General features: G+C 38.6%; 2 protein-coding genes across 4 annotated transcripts in view; one reads left to right on the forward strand and one right to left on the reverse strand.

The window, feature by feature from the left end:
- The window catches only part of blnk (B cell linker), a 28,385-nt gene extending 22,556 nt beyond the window's left edge, over nucleotides 1–5,829 (forward strand). For all 3 annotated transcript variants that reach the window (XM_063874613.1, XM_063874615.1, XM_063874616.1), the window contains 7 exons: nucleotides 678–708; nucleotides 846–921; nucleotides 1,809–1,837; nucleotides 2,035–2,090; nucleotides 2,290–2,373; nucleotides 2,483–2,638; nucleotides 4,407–5,829. In XM_063874613.1, the coding sequence (XP_063730683.1) occupies nucleotides 678–708; nucleotides 846–921; nucleotides 1,809–1,837; nucleotides 2,035–2,090; nucleotides 2,290–2,373; nucleotides 2,483–2,638; nucleotides 4,407–4,523 (549 nt within the window). In that variant the 3' untranslated portion in view covers nucleotides 4,524–5,829. The remainder of the gene's footprint in view (nucleotides 1–677; nucleotides 709–845; nucleotides 922–1,808; nucleotides 1,838–2,034; nucleotides 2,091–2,289; nucleotides 2,374–2,482; nucleotides 2,639–4,406) is intronic.
- On the reverse strand, nucleotides 5,780–14,034 carry LOC134858631 (zinc finger protein 518A). Its single transcript, XM_063874612.1, has 3 exons — nucleotides 13,974–14,034; nucleotides 10,541–12,705; nucleotides 5,780–7,725 (listed from the first exon to the last, which is right to left on the reverse strand). Exons 2-3 carry the CDS (start codon nucleotides 12,684–12,686, stop codon nucleotides 7,082–7,084), a joined length of 2,790 nt encoding a protein of 929 aa, XP_063730682.1. The 5' UTR covers nucleotides 12,687–12,705; nucleotides 13,974–14,034; the 3' UTR covers nucleotides 5,780–7,081.
- Between the last annotated feature and the right edge of the window lie 2,450 nt (nucleotides 14,035–16,484).

Here is a 16,484-nt window from a genome sequence, read left to right on the forward strand (position 1 = left end):
TTTTTTATGCCAAATATATCAGCTTAAGCATGGAGAGGTACAGAAAAAAAGCAAGGAATCTCCACATGTAAGAGGCTTAACACAGCATTTACTTTGTAAAGAAATACTTTAACGATTAATCGATAGTGAAATAGTCGACCATTATTTTTCTATTAGTTGACTTATCAATTATGCGATTCATCGTTGATGTTGGAATCAGATATAATAATAATACAAAATAATAAAACTTTATTCATAGAGCACTTTTAATGCAAGATGTAGCCCAAAGTGTTTTACAGAGTAAGACGAGATACAAAAAGAACATCACTAAAAACAAGTTATAACAAACAGAAAGAGTTCAATCACAGAACCATAAAGCAACAAACATGAACAGTGATACCACTCAAATTACCCCAAATTAAAAGCCAAGTTTAAAATATTTACTTTTGAAAATTCCCATGGAGTTTGCTGTTCTAAGATCCCATGGAAGGCTGTTCTGCAGTTTGTGGCCACAAAAACAGAAAGCAGCCTCCCCAGATTTCTTGTAAAATACTCGGTACTTATAAAATTACTTAATTGAAGGATCTGAATATCATCAGTATTATCAAGGCTTTAATGTGTGAGACTGTTTGGATGATGTCTGTCAACATTAGAGCATGCACTTTGGTTTATGACCTTGAAATCATTTTGTTTTGCAGAAGCCAGAATTCAAACCCAGGGAATTTCAAAGTAAGTGTTTATTGAAATACAGTATAAGCCTCGAAACAACTCAAACCTATTTACATATTTATTTGTGGAACCTGTGTTTCATTATCCACTCATTACTAAACAGCCAACCTAATTACCATGCGTCTGGTTTCCTACAGGCCGAACGCTGCCTGTGTTGGCAATTGACATGAAGCTTCCAAAAACAGCTTTTACACTGGACTCCCAACGCCCAAAGTAAGACATGCAGCAAACTGTGTTACACAATGCGTTTGATTTAAATTGAGCAGTCGCAATTTTAGTGATTCTGAACTGAGGGAAGTTGCCTTTCAGGACAACTCTATACGGTTTTGTCGTGGGGTGGGGGTAAGCAGCAAACGCAGTACAAAAAAAAGACAGCTTTATAAAAGTTAAGTTTGTCCAAAAGAGCTTGAAACTAATACAGCAGGTTAAGGTAACAAAAAGGAAAAAGTATAGAGACAAAAGGAGGGACGTTTCAGGATTACATGAGCAGCACAGCCACAGAGCGGAACATAGACTGAAAGCACGGACGGAAACATGGGCGTCAAGTCATTTTTTTCAGATAAAAATAAAACTGTATCTTTTTGTACACACTCATTTCCTTACAATTGCATTGAAACCCCTGGGACAGGATTCACAGAATCAGACTACAGACCATTCTCGGAGGAACCATTATACATTATATGAGAGGCTAGGAATAAGCCAATGATCTCCGTTCTTTTTTAAGAGTCTTGAACACGCCAGTGACAAAAATGCAGTCACATGTTGTGAAGACAATGTTTGCAAACCGAATCCCTGCATGGGGGTCTGGGGTTGAGAAATAACTAACAGATAAATTCTGGGACAGACAGGCTCATGTACACACAGGGATTGACTACATTGTCCAGACACAACTGGAGAGGGCAGACAAAAAACTCGTACAGCACAGGGATTACACTGTGGTGGGCCAGACGATCACAAAGGCGTGAAAATGCAAAGACAGGAAGGGAAACCAGACAAGACACAAGGAGAAAAAACGTATTAAAATAAAACAGGAAGCACAAAAATCAATTTCATGACCTGTGTCTAAAATACGGTATGCTCTGGTTGCTTCTCTCTTGCAGAATTCCTTTTCCACATATGACCTTTCCTAGTAAGTGTGTTTTGCTTCGTTGTCAAAGCAGGGCAATTTCTTTTCTTTAATCAGAATCAGAATACTGTTTTTACCCTGAGGAAAATAGGATTTTGGAACAGTTGCTTCATTATAAAAAGAAAAAAGAAACAGCATTTTTCGTTTCTACATTATCAAACATTGCACCCTTATCAAAATCTTTGTGTTTTTTGTCCCAGAGCCAACTGACAGAGGAAGTGTCATTGCTGAAAATGGGACAACAAACCAAGATAAGGTTTGCCCTTTCAGCATAATACTGTAAAGATGATTTAATATTCCCTGCAGTCAATATGATGAAGTGTTATTTGGCAAAATACCCCAAATTACTCTGTTAGTACATCTTTGGAATTAAAGTGTATGTAAGTTGCTTTGGATAAAAAGTTAGCCAAATAAGATGTAATAACAAATTCTGTCCTCCATTTACTTTATTTCAGGACGCAGATGTCCATAAGAAGTCTTGGTATGCCTTCTCTTGTGACCGCAAGACTGCTGACGATGCGTTGTGTCGCTCGGGCAGAGTAAGAAACTTCTCATTTTGGAGAGCAGTCAACAAAATGAGTAGCATGTGTGGGATATATCCCATAATTACCCCCTGCTGGGTGTGACTGTGAGGGCTTTGTGTTTCAGGACGGGGCGTTCATGGTGAGGAGGAGCTCCGGTCAGGACGCGCAGCAGCCCTACACATTAGTGGTGTTTTATAAGGGCAGAGTGTACAACATCCCCATCCGCTTCATAGCCGTGACCAAGCTGTACGCTCTGGGAAGAGAGAAGAAAGGGGAGGAGGTAGAGTGGAGGGATTTTTATCTTGTGGGGGTTAAACCATTATTTGTCCAGGGGTGTAATCTTGTACTTAAGTAAAAGTAGAATTACCATAGTGTAGGAAAACTGCATTCAAAATGTTACTCAAGTAAAATGTGGAAGCATCTAAATGTTCTTAAAGTAGAGACAGTAAAAGCAGTCATTGTTTGATTGGTCCATTTCAGAATAATATCTCTGATGTGTTTTATAATGATTGATCATTAAAGTGTTCTCAGAGCTGGTAAAGGTGCAGCTAGTTTGAATGACTCTGTATACTGCAGGGTAGCTGCTGATTTACTCCAGGTGAACTAAAGTCTGATTTAAGGGCTGATTATATTTACCATCATTAATCCAGATCTGTAAAGTAACTAAAGGGATTAAATACATGTAGGAGAAAAAGTGCACGATTTACCTCTGAATTGTAGTGGAGTAGAAGTACGACAAATTGAAATACTCAAGTAAAGTACAAGTACCCTCAAGATTGTACTTAAGTGCAGTACTTGAGTAAATCCGCTTTACGTCCCTGTTTTTTTCTCATATGTTATGACATAATTGTGTATGCCGACCCGGGAGTTAGGATCGCAAGGGTTCACTTAACTGAAAGTTATTTTTACAAAGGGCTTTTGGAATATTGTAGAATATTTATGTATTTACGAAACCTGTGGATAATACACATTTGGTACAGCAGAATAATCTCTGCATATCGATTGCTAGTAGTACACAGCTATGGTTAGGCTATCAACATACTACATCATGGTTGCAGGCCTCCATGTCAACAACGCTAAGCTAAAGGCGGTGATGACATTTAGACATTTAGCAGACTCATTTAGCCATTTGTTAGCAACTGCCGTTTTTAAGACAGTTGAAACTTTTTCACCAGTTTTTAACTTTAGTCTTTGGTTAACCACAGACCTTATTTAGGGTATTTAAACAAAAAACTCATTCAATAGCATTGACTTTGAGGAGAGGAAGCCAAGATAAGCTAACATGCTAACTCCTTTTCATCTCCACAGTGGGGTACATTAAACTGTACTATACTCAGGTCCATCTCCCATGTTCTCCTTCATTTCCTTTATTAGGGCCCTTTAGTTACACTACTGATTCAGATAAAATATTTCAAATATATCAAGAAATCATATATCATGTATTAGTATACGTTAATATATTACGTTAGAAATACGGTAGAGCATTAGACACAGACATAAAGGGAAACAAATAAGAAAGAAGAGATGTCAAACTCACTTTGTCGGCTACTAATTTATGTAGGTTTTAAATGACGTATAGCATGTTTTCCCCTACACACAGCCCTTATGACTCTACCAAGATCAAACTTTATTGATTCTTTGGGGAAATTCGTAAGATAGCCATATTAAAAAGAAGATATCTTCCTACAAGCTGCAACATTAAAGGGATGGACATAGCAGTGTCCACCACACTATATTAATTGTAGAAAATCGCCATTACTATATTTGATTTTGCTGCTGTTTGGTAGTTTATACAACTTTGAACTTGATGTGTTGTTGTTTTTCTCAATTGATTCATGTTTCTTTAAATAATAAACCGGGCAAACATTTTTAAAAGTTCTCCAATGGTGGATCAGAAATGCATTGTTTAACGTACAATTACTCATTTATATTCACCATGAACATTTCTTTAATCATTTGAAATGTTTAGTGGAGTTTTAAATAATTTGGTGATGTCCAAGAAACCTAAACTTTGTTTGTAAGCGTACTCGTCTTTTATTCTTTTGCAGTTTTTCAGCAGCGTCTCCCACATCATAGAGAACCACCAGAGGCATCCTCTGGTGCTGATCGACAGCCAGAGCAACAGCAAGGATGCCGTCAAACTGAGCCAGCCCGTGACGCTGTAGATGACCTCAACATGGACATCCCAATCCTGCTGCCTTACTGTCAGACAATTGTTTACAGAAGTCCTTATGTGTCCTTATATGTTGTGCATATCTCCTCTCAGTGTTCAATGAATGCTTCACCCACATAATTACCATTTGTATCTATTACTATCCCTAAGTAACGTTGCATTTGTGAAGAATCTTCCCCATGCCTCGACAGTGAACGGGTCAACAGGGGTCGCAAAACATCACATTTCATTTATCCAGAGCGACTTGAAAGTGCAATCAACCATGAAGATACAAAATTAGAACGGCAAGTCTTTTAAAGTTCTACTTACAGAAATTATGATTTTTGTTGTCTTTATTGGCCGGTGCAGTCGAAACAGGAGTTTCCAGTCTGTTCCAGAAAAAAACATGCATATAAAAAACACAAACTGACCATGCTGAGTGTTTTAAATCGTAGGGTTTTAGTGAGAATGCATGTGTTTTGGAAGTAGTCAGCATAAAACAGAAGACTTGTGTTATACGGTTATACAATGTAGTTTTCAGTTAACAAAGTCTCTCAAACTAGACTGAACCTTAAGATTTAAAGCACCACGCATACGTTTCTTAGTGGATGTTTTGTTCCATCGCAGACTGAACACGTATCATTGATAGTTATATTGATGATCATGGTGTTTTCTGAAGGATCTGTACTAAACAAATGTGATCTGTTAAGTCTGTGGAATACTATTTGTAGCCCGGGATATCTCTGCAGTTCAAAAATATTCATTTGAAAAGGTATTTTAACACATGTTTAGCCTTCAATAAATGTAGTGCTTTCTGCAATGTTGCACTATTATACCGTTTCTAAAACTGAAATGTGTTACCTCATTGATTGTAAGTGGCTTTGGATAAATGTGTCATCTAAATGAAATGTGATGTTATAGTTTAACTGTTGTTAAATGAAGCCCCGTTTACTCTGATTCAATAAGGTTTTTCTGTCATGGAGGCCTGCAGGGAAACTTTTCCCTCCCTTATTCAAGCTAACGAGAGGTGAAAAACTGATAACGTTTTGGTCATTTTGCGGTTGAAGTGTTCCTTTTATATTTAGTCCAGTAAACAGGATTGTATGCATTGCACTCAGAAGACTATCACTTTTTTAAGATGTTCTTTTAATGCTCAGTCGGTAAACAGTAATGAAATGAATGTGAGGAATGACACCTAGTTGCTGTAGCTAAAGAAAGCAGGTTGACAAATCAATTACGTATGACAGCGACACTTTAGGGAGTCAAAAATACAAGGTTGTATATTTTTTAATAAAATGAGGTTCTTGTCTTGTATAATACCTGGGCTCACATCTTTTCCAGTCATTGTAAAAAGCCACCAGGGACCGACAAACTATCCTCCTCATGCACATTTATTGCATAATAACAATTCCTAGGCACTTGGTGAAACTCAGGCAGTATTTTACAGTACCTCTATCTGGACTATATACACAATTATAAATCTTTTGTCTAAATTGAAGAACGAAAAGGACATATACACAGTGAGTTAATGACACTGAAGTGTGCTCTCCAGAAACAGGGCACAATTATTCCAACACACACACATCCTGTCCCCTAGCTGTGAATACTGAGGGATCATGGCTGCATACGGAAATGTTGAGCACAGCAGGACACAGCAGGTGAGATTGTCAAAAGCTTCGGTCTGATAAGGGCGAGGTAACAGGAAATATAAATCCTCCTTTCATAGTGCAATTAAAAGATAAGATTATCATTTCAAGTCAAAATAGGAAACTCATTGAGAGAGGGAAAATAAAAATATCGAGATCAAATCATCTAGGTCTTTTAAATTCCAGATATAAAAAAAGATTTCAGCAATTTATCCACCGACCTCACAAAACACAAGTTTAAATTAATCGTGACTTTAGGGACAATCCGCTGCAGGAACATATACATTATACAGATAATACTCTTATTCTAAGATCATTTGGAGTTTATACAAAGATTTTACAAACACGCCTATTTCAATGGCGCAAAATAAAAAGCATAAGGTTATAAAAGAGTCATAAATAAATGTTGAATACAACAGCTTATTGCCTTTTTTTGTTTTTAAACGCACAGTTTTGGTATATCTGAGAAAATTGTAGGTCTCCGCGTCCCATTCAAAAAACATAAATATGATAGCTACCACACTGTAGAGCCTACCCGTACATTAACTGATTCATACAAGTCAGATGGTATGGCAAATTAACATGTTACAGTGTTCTATAAAATATCCGTTAGACAGTGTACGTAAATCATCTTAAATAAAGCTATTTTGTTGAAAAGATTCAAACCATAAAAAAAGACTAAATTATCCACACCACGTCCTTGTGGTGATCCGAATAATCCCTAATGTACAGCGTGTGTATCGAGCTACAGGTAAATGTTCACCCTGAGAACCCTCCACGAGGTGTGATTTCTCCTCAAAACCAACCAATCATAATTAAGACTGTTAAAAAAACGGAGACTGGCTTTTTCTATGTCCATTGCTGTATTGCAACAAGTCTTTAATTTCCAGACTTTCTTTAGTTTTGAATCCAGTGTACGCGACGTTTAAGAGTTTTCACACTTCGGCCCTTTCCACTCCATCAGATGCCGCTGCCGATGGACCATCCATGTTTCCTGACACGTGAAGACCCTGCCGCAAAACCAGCAGCGGAACTCCTTCCGAGCATCCCTTCTGGGAGCCGCAGCTCCGACCACTTCGTACTTTTTCCTGCTCAACCGACGGAGTTTCAATTTCAACACGAATCTCTCCTGTACGGAGTTTTCAGCGTGCCTCGTGGTATCGGGTATGGCATTTGAATCACTGCCCGCGGCTGCGAGAGCGCTCAGGGTTCTCTGTGACAGAACGACCTTCTGCACCTCCCCTCTGTACCTGTTGATGACCTTCATGATCCTGGTGGCCTCGGGGATGTCGGCGTCTGGGTGATTTAGCACCACGACAGGCTGGTCTCCTGATGGACGCTTCACCAGCTGAGATGGATTTATGGCTACTAGCTTCAGGGTCCTCTCGTGGTCCTTTGGCAGCCATCGATTCCCAGAGGCTGCTATGGGGTCCGTTAAGATGGCTTCACTTGAAGACAAGTGGCTGAGGAAATCAAGGTGGAGGTCAGCAGGCGCTTCACTGACTCTCACCCCCTCAACACTGTCTTCTGAAGAGAGAGCATGGCTTACATCTGTATGGGGGACTTTACCTGCAAGACAAAATGTGATAATATTTATTTCTAACAGCTGTGCTTTTGCTGTTGATTGTAAAATAAAAATGAAACCATTAAGGATTGTATCTCAACTCAAATTGAGTGCACATCTACATTGTTTTGTACATGTGGGAGCAAGGAATTCATGGACAATCGGGTGTACCACGTAAACTCAGGCATTTGTTGGTGCTATTACATTTTTCATAAATTATTTTAATTTGAACAAATATCCCAGTTACAGCAGGTAAAATAAGTATTGAACACGTCACCATGTTTCTCAGTAAATATATTTCTAAAGGTGCTGTTGACATGACATTTTCATCAGATGTCGGTAACAACTCATGCAATCCACATATGCAAAGAAATCAAACCATAGATGTCCATACATTAAGTTATGTGTATTAAAATGGAATGACACAGGGGAAAGTATTGAACACGCTGACTGAAACTGTTGGTAATGACAGCTTCAAGACGCCTCCTGTATGGAGAAAGTAGTCGCATGCATTGCTCAGGTGTGATTTTGGCTCATTCTTCCACACAAACAGTCTTCAAGTGTTGCATATTCCGGGGGCCTCTTCTATGAACTCTGATCTTTAGTTCTTTCCATAGATTTTCTATTGGATTCCAGTCAGGTGATTGGCCGGGTCATTCTAGCAGCTTAATTCTCTTTCTCTGAAACCAACTGAGAGTTTCCTTGGCTGTGTGTTCGGGGTCATTGTCTTGCTGAAATGTCCACCCTCGTTTCATCTTCATCATCCTGGTAGATTGTTATCAAGAATGTCTCTGCACATTTTTTCCATTCATCCTTCCTTCAATTATATGAAGTTTACCAGTGCCGTATGCTGAAAAACAGCCCTGATGATGCCACCTCCAGACTTCACTGTTGGTATGGTGTTTCTGGGGTGATGTGCAGTGCCATTTGACCTCCAAACATGGTGTGTATTATGGCATCCAAAGAGTTCAATTTTGGACTCATCTGACCAGACCATATTCTCCCAGTATTTCACAGGCTTGTCTAAATGTTGTGCAGCAAACTTTAAACGAGCTTCAACATGCTTTTTCTTCAGCAATGGAGTCTTGCGTGGTGAGTGTGCATACGGGCCGTGGCGGTTGAGTGCATTACTTATTGTTTTCTTTGAAACAATTGAAGAGCTCTTTTCCAAAACGTGATAAACGCCAAATTTAAAAAATTGAGTTTGTCCTTTTGCTGTGTACTGAACCTATTGACTGCTCTATCATCGTTTCATGCCAAGTCACTATATTTATTTATTTTGTAGGTTTCTCCTTGTGACAAAGACCTTTTGCTGTAAACAAGCATGCTAACGTGACATGGAAAGTACTGATAATAATACTAGCCTACTTGCTATAGAGCAGGGGTAGGGAAGCTTGCTTGTGTGTGTGTGTGTGTGTGTGTGTGTGTGTGTGTGTGTGACTCCTAATGGCTTTGAGGTTAATAAAAACTGTAGAAAATCTGACGACAGAGAGAGAGAGAGAGATACTAAATGATTTGAATGTATTGTGAACGTTGTTGTATTTTTATTTAATTAGTGGTATTGGTATGTGTGTTATCTTTAAGTTTCTTTTATGTGATGGACAATATTGAAACGTGAAATTGAAAATATTTAGTTTATGTTACTATTTATTTTATGTGGCTGTGATTTATTTCATGCATTTGATTTCTATTCATTTATAGTACGAGTCCCTGATATCATACGTTGCATGTTCTCTTGTTTTTAAAATCATTGTTCAACTGTTCAGACTGAGCCAACAAACCATTTTAACAGGATCAATTCAATATTAACTAAACGTTTGGGTCTAGGTAAAACATGTCATTTTCCTGAAAACTATTCAAATGGATTTATAGCGTTTTGGAAAAGAGCCCCTCAATTGTACCTGCTAATTCCAGGTCTTTCTGAAGGTCTCCATAAGTGGTCCTTGGCTCTTGGACAACTCTTCTGATAATTCTTTTCACTCCTCTGTCAGAAATCTTGCGAGGAGCACCTGGTCGTGGCTGGTTTTTGGTGAAATGATGTTCTTTCCACTTCCGGATTATGGCTCCAACAGTGCTCACTGGAACATCAGGAGTTTAGAAATCCTCCTGTAACCAATGCCATCCGTATGTTTTGCAACAATAAGGTTGCGAAGGTCTTGAGACAGCTCTTTGCTTTTACCCATCATGAGATCTTTCTTGTGTGACACCTTGGTAATGAGAGACCTTTTTATAGGCCATCAGTTGGGACTGAACCAGCTGATATTCATTTGCACTGAGGGGCAGGATTGCTTTTCTAATTACTGATAGATTTCAGCTGGTGTCTTGGCTTTCCGTGCCTTTTTGCACCTCCCTTTCTTCATGTGTTCAATACTTTTTCCCTGTGTCATCCCTAACACATAACTTAATTTATGGACACCTATGGTTTGATTTCTTTGCACGTGTGGATTGCATGGGTTGTTACCGACATCTGATGAACATTTCATGTCAACAGCACCTTGAGAAATATATTTACTGAGAAAAATTGTGACGTGTTCAATACTTATTTTACCCGCTGTATGTGATGAAAAGAAAAATGCTCCTTCCCAATATATAAGGTGAAGTGATATTGTTTGGAATAATACATTTGTTTTTGCACATTTCTTTTTTTAATCTGGATTATTTTGTGAATTATTTTAGCCATGATAATAATGACATTTACTTTTCATATCACATATTATGAGAGGTGAGCTAAACATTGAAATATATGTCAAGAAAAATGGCAATCCATGTTAAATCGTTGACCATCATCGTCTGCATAGAAACTGTAATTTGCCGTCTTACCCTGTGCTGCAATTACGGGTTGGGAAACAGGGGATGGCCTTGTGGAGCTGCTGTGAGGAGTGTCCGTGTTACTGCCGGATGTGTGAGGATGAGCGTTCCCGGGACAGATCTCCTCTTCAGTCCCAGCTGCTACTCTTGAATTTATCTGACCCGTCTCACAAACTGCACTGCCCTCTTCAACTTCTGCATCCGGTGGCTTGTCAGACTCATGTCGGCTCTCTTGATGCATCGGCGGCAAGCCCTTGAGCTCGACAGGTGTATTTCCGTCTGTATTTTTAGACTGCGTTGTCTTTGCAGCACAACTCGGAGTCAGTTCTTCCCCTTGCTTTGGCTGAGGATTTTGAGTGATGGCTTTAGAAAGGTCGTCCGTATCAGAAGCTTTGGTCATTTTTTGCTGGTGTTCTTCAGTGAGCAGCGTATTTTGGAGAAACTCCTCTAATTGTTCATGACAGTTGGGTGGTCCATCCGTCTGACCACATCCTGATGGAGACAAAGAGCTTTGTGTCACCCACTGCCTCCCTTTCACTGGGTTCTTCTTCAACACTATCTTTAACACAGACCCAGATGATCTTTTAGCCGCTTTTTTAGATCTGGCCCTTCTTTTCCGCCTTCGCCTCTTATTATTTGGTAAGACTTTATGAATGGATGTCTGCTCTTTGCTCTCATTCGTCGGCTGGAGCTCACAGGAGATATTATTCCTGTCTTCATGCATAGGCTCCTCAGGTTTTTTTATATTATCCTCCATTTCCTGATCTCTCTTTATTCCCTGATTCTCTCGGTTTTCCTGCATTTGAGCACACGCGGATGGCTCGCACTGCGCTGGCAACATGTCATTTAGTTTGGTTTCGGTCTGTGGACAAAGTGATTGATCACTCAAATTGGACTGACATCCATTTTGATCAACTACTCTACGAGTATCATCAGGAGCACTTTCAGGGGAATGAGTTTCCTTGTCTAACGATGTCATCATTTTCAACCGTTTACCGTTCTGAGCCACGGTCATCTTGTTCTTGGCGGTCAGGAAGGCGAGATCTGACGAATTGGACACAATGCCATTCTCTGACTTTGGGTAAAGATTTATATCTTGAGGTACATTTGAAAAAACGGTTTTAAGAGCCTTGGACCATTTCTGCCCGCCAGTTTCTCCGGCAACAGATTCCATCAAAAACTGTTGAGTCTCCTCAAGTGTTGTTTGGGGATCTGACAGATGGCAGTATTTATCCAGGAACTCTTTCCCTGGCAGAGAGAGGCAGTCCTGTGTCAGCCAACACATTTCCTTAACTGCACTTCTTGTTAATCTAGGCTTCATTTTTGGGATAGGGTCATTTGGTTTCATTGCAATGGGATTGACCTCGTCTGGCTTCTTCTTCTGTCTCTGATTTTGGCCAAGGTGGACAGCTTTGACGTGCTTAGTAAGCAACCATTTCTGAGATGCCTCAAAGCCACAATGCTGACATCGTAAAGATTGAGAATTAGTTTTCGAACCTAACTTGTTCCTGCCCCTTGTGCGCAGAGAAATATAATTACCTTCCTCCAGTCCAAAATGATGTTCATACATGTGCCCTAAAAAAACTTGAACATCGCCTGTGGAGAATTTCTGACACATTTCACATGAATATCTGCCATTTTGGCTGTGATACATAGTCAAATGTGCAGTGAATTCAGGCCATGTGCGCTGAATGTTGTCTTTACAAATGCCACAACAAGAAAAAGTGTCCATGTGGCTTAATTGATGAACCTGAAGGTAGGAGAGCTCATGCGTACTGAAAGTACACGTATGACAGGAAAAAACAGGTGGGCTCCCTCGGTGGTTTACCTTGAAGTGTTTCACTAAGTCTTTGGGAACATATTCAGATTTGTCCCTGCATTGTGAGCATGTAAACCTGAGTGTATTTCCATTGTCGTTAATCCTGTGCTGTCCCTGCTGTGCTTCCTGGGGGGGCTTCTTTGATGAAGGCCACACTGTGCTTTGCTCCCACCCCTCTGCTATCTTCTTTGGTCCACGCTTATCTTCACTTTGCATAGTTGGGGGCTGAACGACAGAGTTCCTGAGGTGGGGCCGTTTATGCCAATCTCTATTCTTTTTGTTGACACGCCGTTTATTATCTCCTCTGGAGGTAGCTGCGCAAATGTCCCCCGAATCCATGTTTTAATTCTTCAGATTTCTGAAAATGCAGACAAACAAAGAATTATTGAAAAAAAGAATAGATTCATGGTCAATGCAAAAAAATGTCAATTTCAGTAGTTGGTTGTGCTGTCATTTTAAATATATATATATGTATATGAATCCTACAACTGTGTTGATACATGTCTTACGAAAGCGAGATAGCAATACGATAGCAATGTCGCCTTTTTTTAAAGAAAAATGTCGATTGACTTTCATGCATGGTAAAGAATGTGTTTAAATATGTGCATTTACAAAAATGTATTCCTATTTGTAATTGTGTTTATGTTTTTATCTTAATGGGAACATGCACAAAGAAAGTCATATAAAACATGGAAAGATATTAGTACACTACACCGCCTGTAGTCCCTCCGCAGGTATGTAGTAAAATGAGCTTCCTAAGAGAAATTACACCATACTAGAGAGTACCGTTATGACTCACATACTAAATATCTTCAAAGGTATTATTTTGAACCCCTGGCGATAGCTTAATATCTCCTAAGTGGCAACTATGCTTGAGGCTGCTGTTCACTGTAACGCCATAAGAAGAAGCTGCATACAGTGGAACTCTGCATGTTATTAATGTTAAGTCCACCTGTTGCTGGCTTTGGTTCAAAACGCCTCTGCATGGACATAAAGCCTGATGGAACACACTCAGATCAGGTATAAGACAACGCTTTATGTATCAGATCCCAGGTGCATGAAACTGCACAAGTACACTCACCTGCACACAACTTTGTGAACTTGCATTAAACCCAGCCAAATGCACTACGGTGGGAGGCGATATTTTTAAGGAAGAACAAAACAATACACCAATAAAGGCACAAGCCTGGCTCGAGGTATCACTTTTACGGAGCATTTTAGTCGGTGAATCGTGCGGCCATTGTTGTGCAGTTTGACTTGACCACAACAAAGTGATGAGACTGCTTTGTAACAAGCAACGACCGCCTTGGGAATCGTGAAGTTACGATAAAACTATCCCACTGTAATGAGAACCGTTAACCTTTCACGTAAAAATGTAGATGGCTATTCACCATACGAGCTAACTGTTATAACATTTTCTGAAATAGCGTTTGAGTGATTTATATAACGTGACGCGACGGTTAGCGTACAAAGACGAGATAACTTGAAGAATAAAAAGCGTGGCAACAAAGTTACGCCACAATAGTTTGTTAAACCTTGCATCGAGTTTTCACTGCAGTTAAAACACCCGTGAGCACGGATAAAACATAAAGCCGTAGTTGTGTGTGTAGTTGTCTCGGTTTTTACCTTTTCTTTTGTGGAGAGCTTGACAGCTCAGCGAGTGGCAGCCATGATGGTTTCATACGGGGATTACAGCCTCTGAGCTGCTTTAGCCTTTAGCCTGGTGCCTCAAACAGACAGAGCCGTGCTGTCCCGGGGCCTACAGCTACCACACCGAGCTGTGCAATGCAAACATGTATGAGGTAATACATTAATATGGTGGTCATTTTTGACAGTATATGGTTAAGCAACCCCAAAAATACAGTAAAAGAAACAACAATTTGAGCTACACCCTTCACATTAGTTTAAACTGTACCAGTGGTGTAAAGTAACTAAGTACATTTACTCAAGTACTGTAATTTTGAGATGCACTTTACTTTAGTATATTTCCATTTTATGCTACTTTGTACTTCTACTTCACTACAATTCAGAGTTAAATCGTCTACTTTTACTCAACTACATTTATTTATTTATTCATTCATTCACTGAATACCTTTAGTGACTTTACAGATCTGGATTAATGATGAAATATAATCAGCCCTTAAATCAGACTTTAGTTCACCTGGAGTAAATTCAGCAGCTACCCTGCAGTATACAGAGTCATTAACACTAGCTGCACCTTTACCAGCTCTGAGAACACTTTGATGATCAATAATTATAAAACATATCAGAGATATTATTCTGAAATGGACCAATCTACTTTTACTTTTTGTACTTAAAAGTATATTTTGATGATAATACTTTTGTACTTTTACTTGAGTAACATTTTGAATGCAGGACTTTTACTTGTAACAGAGTATTCCTACACTCTGGTACTTCTAATTTTACTAAAGTAGCTACAAGATCTGAGTACCTCTACCACCTCTGGTATCGAAATATAAAAAAGTGTAACCTGATTACGTTCTGTACATTTAGGTTAACCTCAATATGAAATGCAATTAAAATACATACAAGAGAAATAAATAACATAACTGTTTTATTTGTATTATGTAGGACAACAGAACAATGTAATACACCTATACACCAACAATGAAAGACATGAGCACATACTACAGAGCAGAAACAAAATCTGGGTTGAAAGAAAATGCTCCAATTTAGTAACATTGTAATCCTGCAAATAATCCCCTATTTAAAAAAATAACAGTAGTAATGTGATTACAGTTTTTGTTTTAATGTAACGGTAAGGGAATACGGTTACCTTTTTATCCTGATTACGTAATCCCTTTACATATAATCCATACGGGCCGAGTGTTGTTATATAATATATTATATACACTATATAACAACAATGTCTTCACAAATGTTATGTTTAATATAATATAACATGATTAGCTGTTGAAACATTTGGAAACACCATGACATTTGGAGTAAAAACACACATTTCTAAGTAAGAACACCATGCAATTTGGTGGATCGGGCTCCTGATTGAAAGAGATGAAAATGTACATTCGCTCCCATTGCTGTCATCTATAAATAATGAGTTCTTGCTCTAGTTTGTTCTTTAAAAAATAAGCTGTATTATATAATCAAACTAAGCTTAAATAATTAATTTATTACAAGTGAACAGATACAACCAGAAAGACAAGTTAGTTGAACAATATGAAGAGAAAAACACTAAGCTGAATCATTTAGAGATGGAAAATGTTACTTTGAAAAGTAAAGAGTATGGAGCGGGGAATTTGTCAAAAATTAGATACTTTTTCTCTTTACTGTTGTATTACTTGTGTAAAAAGTCATATAGCAGGTCATGGTGTGACCTTTGTTGTCTTGAATTTAAAACGTTATGGCTTATTTGCCATGACAGGTATTGTGCATCACTTATTGTCTTTCATTGTGATCTTTGTCAGAAACCCTAACTCATGAACTACATCATTCCTGTGTGACAACTCCAGCCAGACGCTGGATTAATTTGCGATTAAATTAGTCTATTTAGAGAGTGACCTTTGTGCTGCCAACAACTTGGAGCTCCCAAAACTAAGATTAAGTTAAAGACGATTTGTGTTACCAAGCATGTCTGATGTACAGCCACAAATCTGTGGTTTGAATGTACATTTAAACCATCAATTTTTGGCTGTACGTCAGATATATAGGAACAGGCTTCCAGCACTAATGTAGTAAAATAACACTGCCTGTAAATAAAAAACGTTGCACAATATACGCACAAGTATGCCCTGGTGCAATTCACACTCTCTTGTTCTTTCAATGTATTTACAATCTGCAAAAAGTATCAGCTACGTCTTTCATTTTATATAGTACTTTTAAACATACTGATACTTTTTTACTTTGTATACATTTTTATTTTTTATCATGCTGTACTTATCTGCTACTTCTTTTTCTTACTCATTGTGTTTTTTTTTATTATTTATGAGTCTGCATAGTTATTTTTTTAATTTGTTTGAATATGTAAGTCTATTCTCTTTACTTTGTTTGCACTATACTTCTACTATTATAATAATGTACATTTTCCCGTTGTGAGACAAATAAAGGAACTCTGATTCTGATATCAATAACTGCCAGACCTTACACCCTCTGCGTTGG

Source organism: Eleginops maclovinus, chromosome 22, assembly GCF_036324505.1.
Source record: "Eleginops maclovinus isolate JMC-PN-2008 ecotype Puerto Natales chromosome 22, JC_Emac_rtc_rv5, whole genome shotgun sequence".
Classification (NCBI taxonomy): Eukaryota; Metazoa; Chordata; class Actinopteri; order Perciformes; family Eleginopidae; genus Eleginops; species Eleginops maclovinus.

Bases quoted from the DNA above. Each gene is read 5' to 3' on its own strand.
- LOC134858631 (XM_063874612.1), bottom strand. From the start codon at position 12,686: ATGGATTCGGGGGACATTTGCGCAGCTACCTCCAGAGGAGATAATAAA. The intron at 7,726-10,540 runs GTAAGACGGCAA...TTTGTCTTGCAG, and splicing joins ACCCGTAATTGCAGCACAGG to GTAAAGTCCCCCATACAGAT.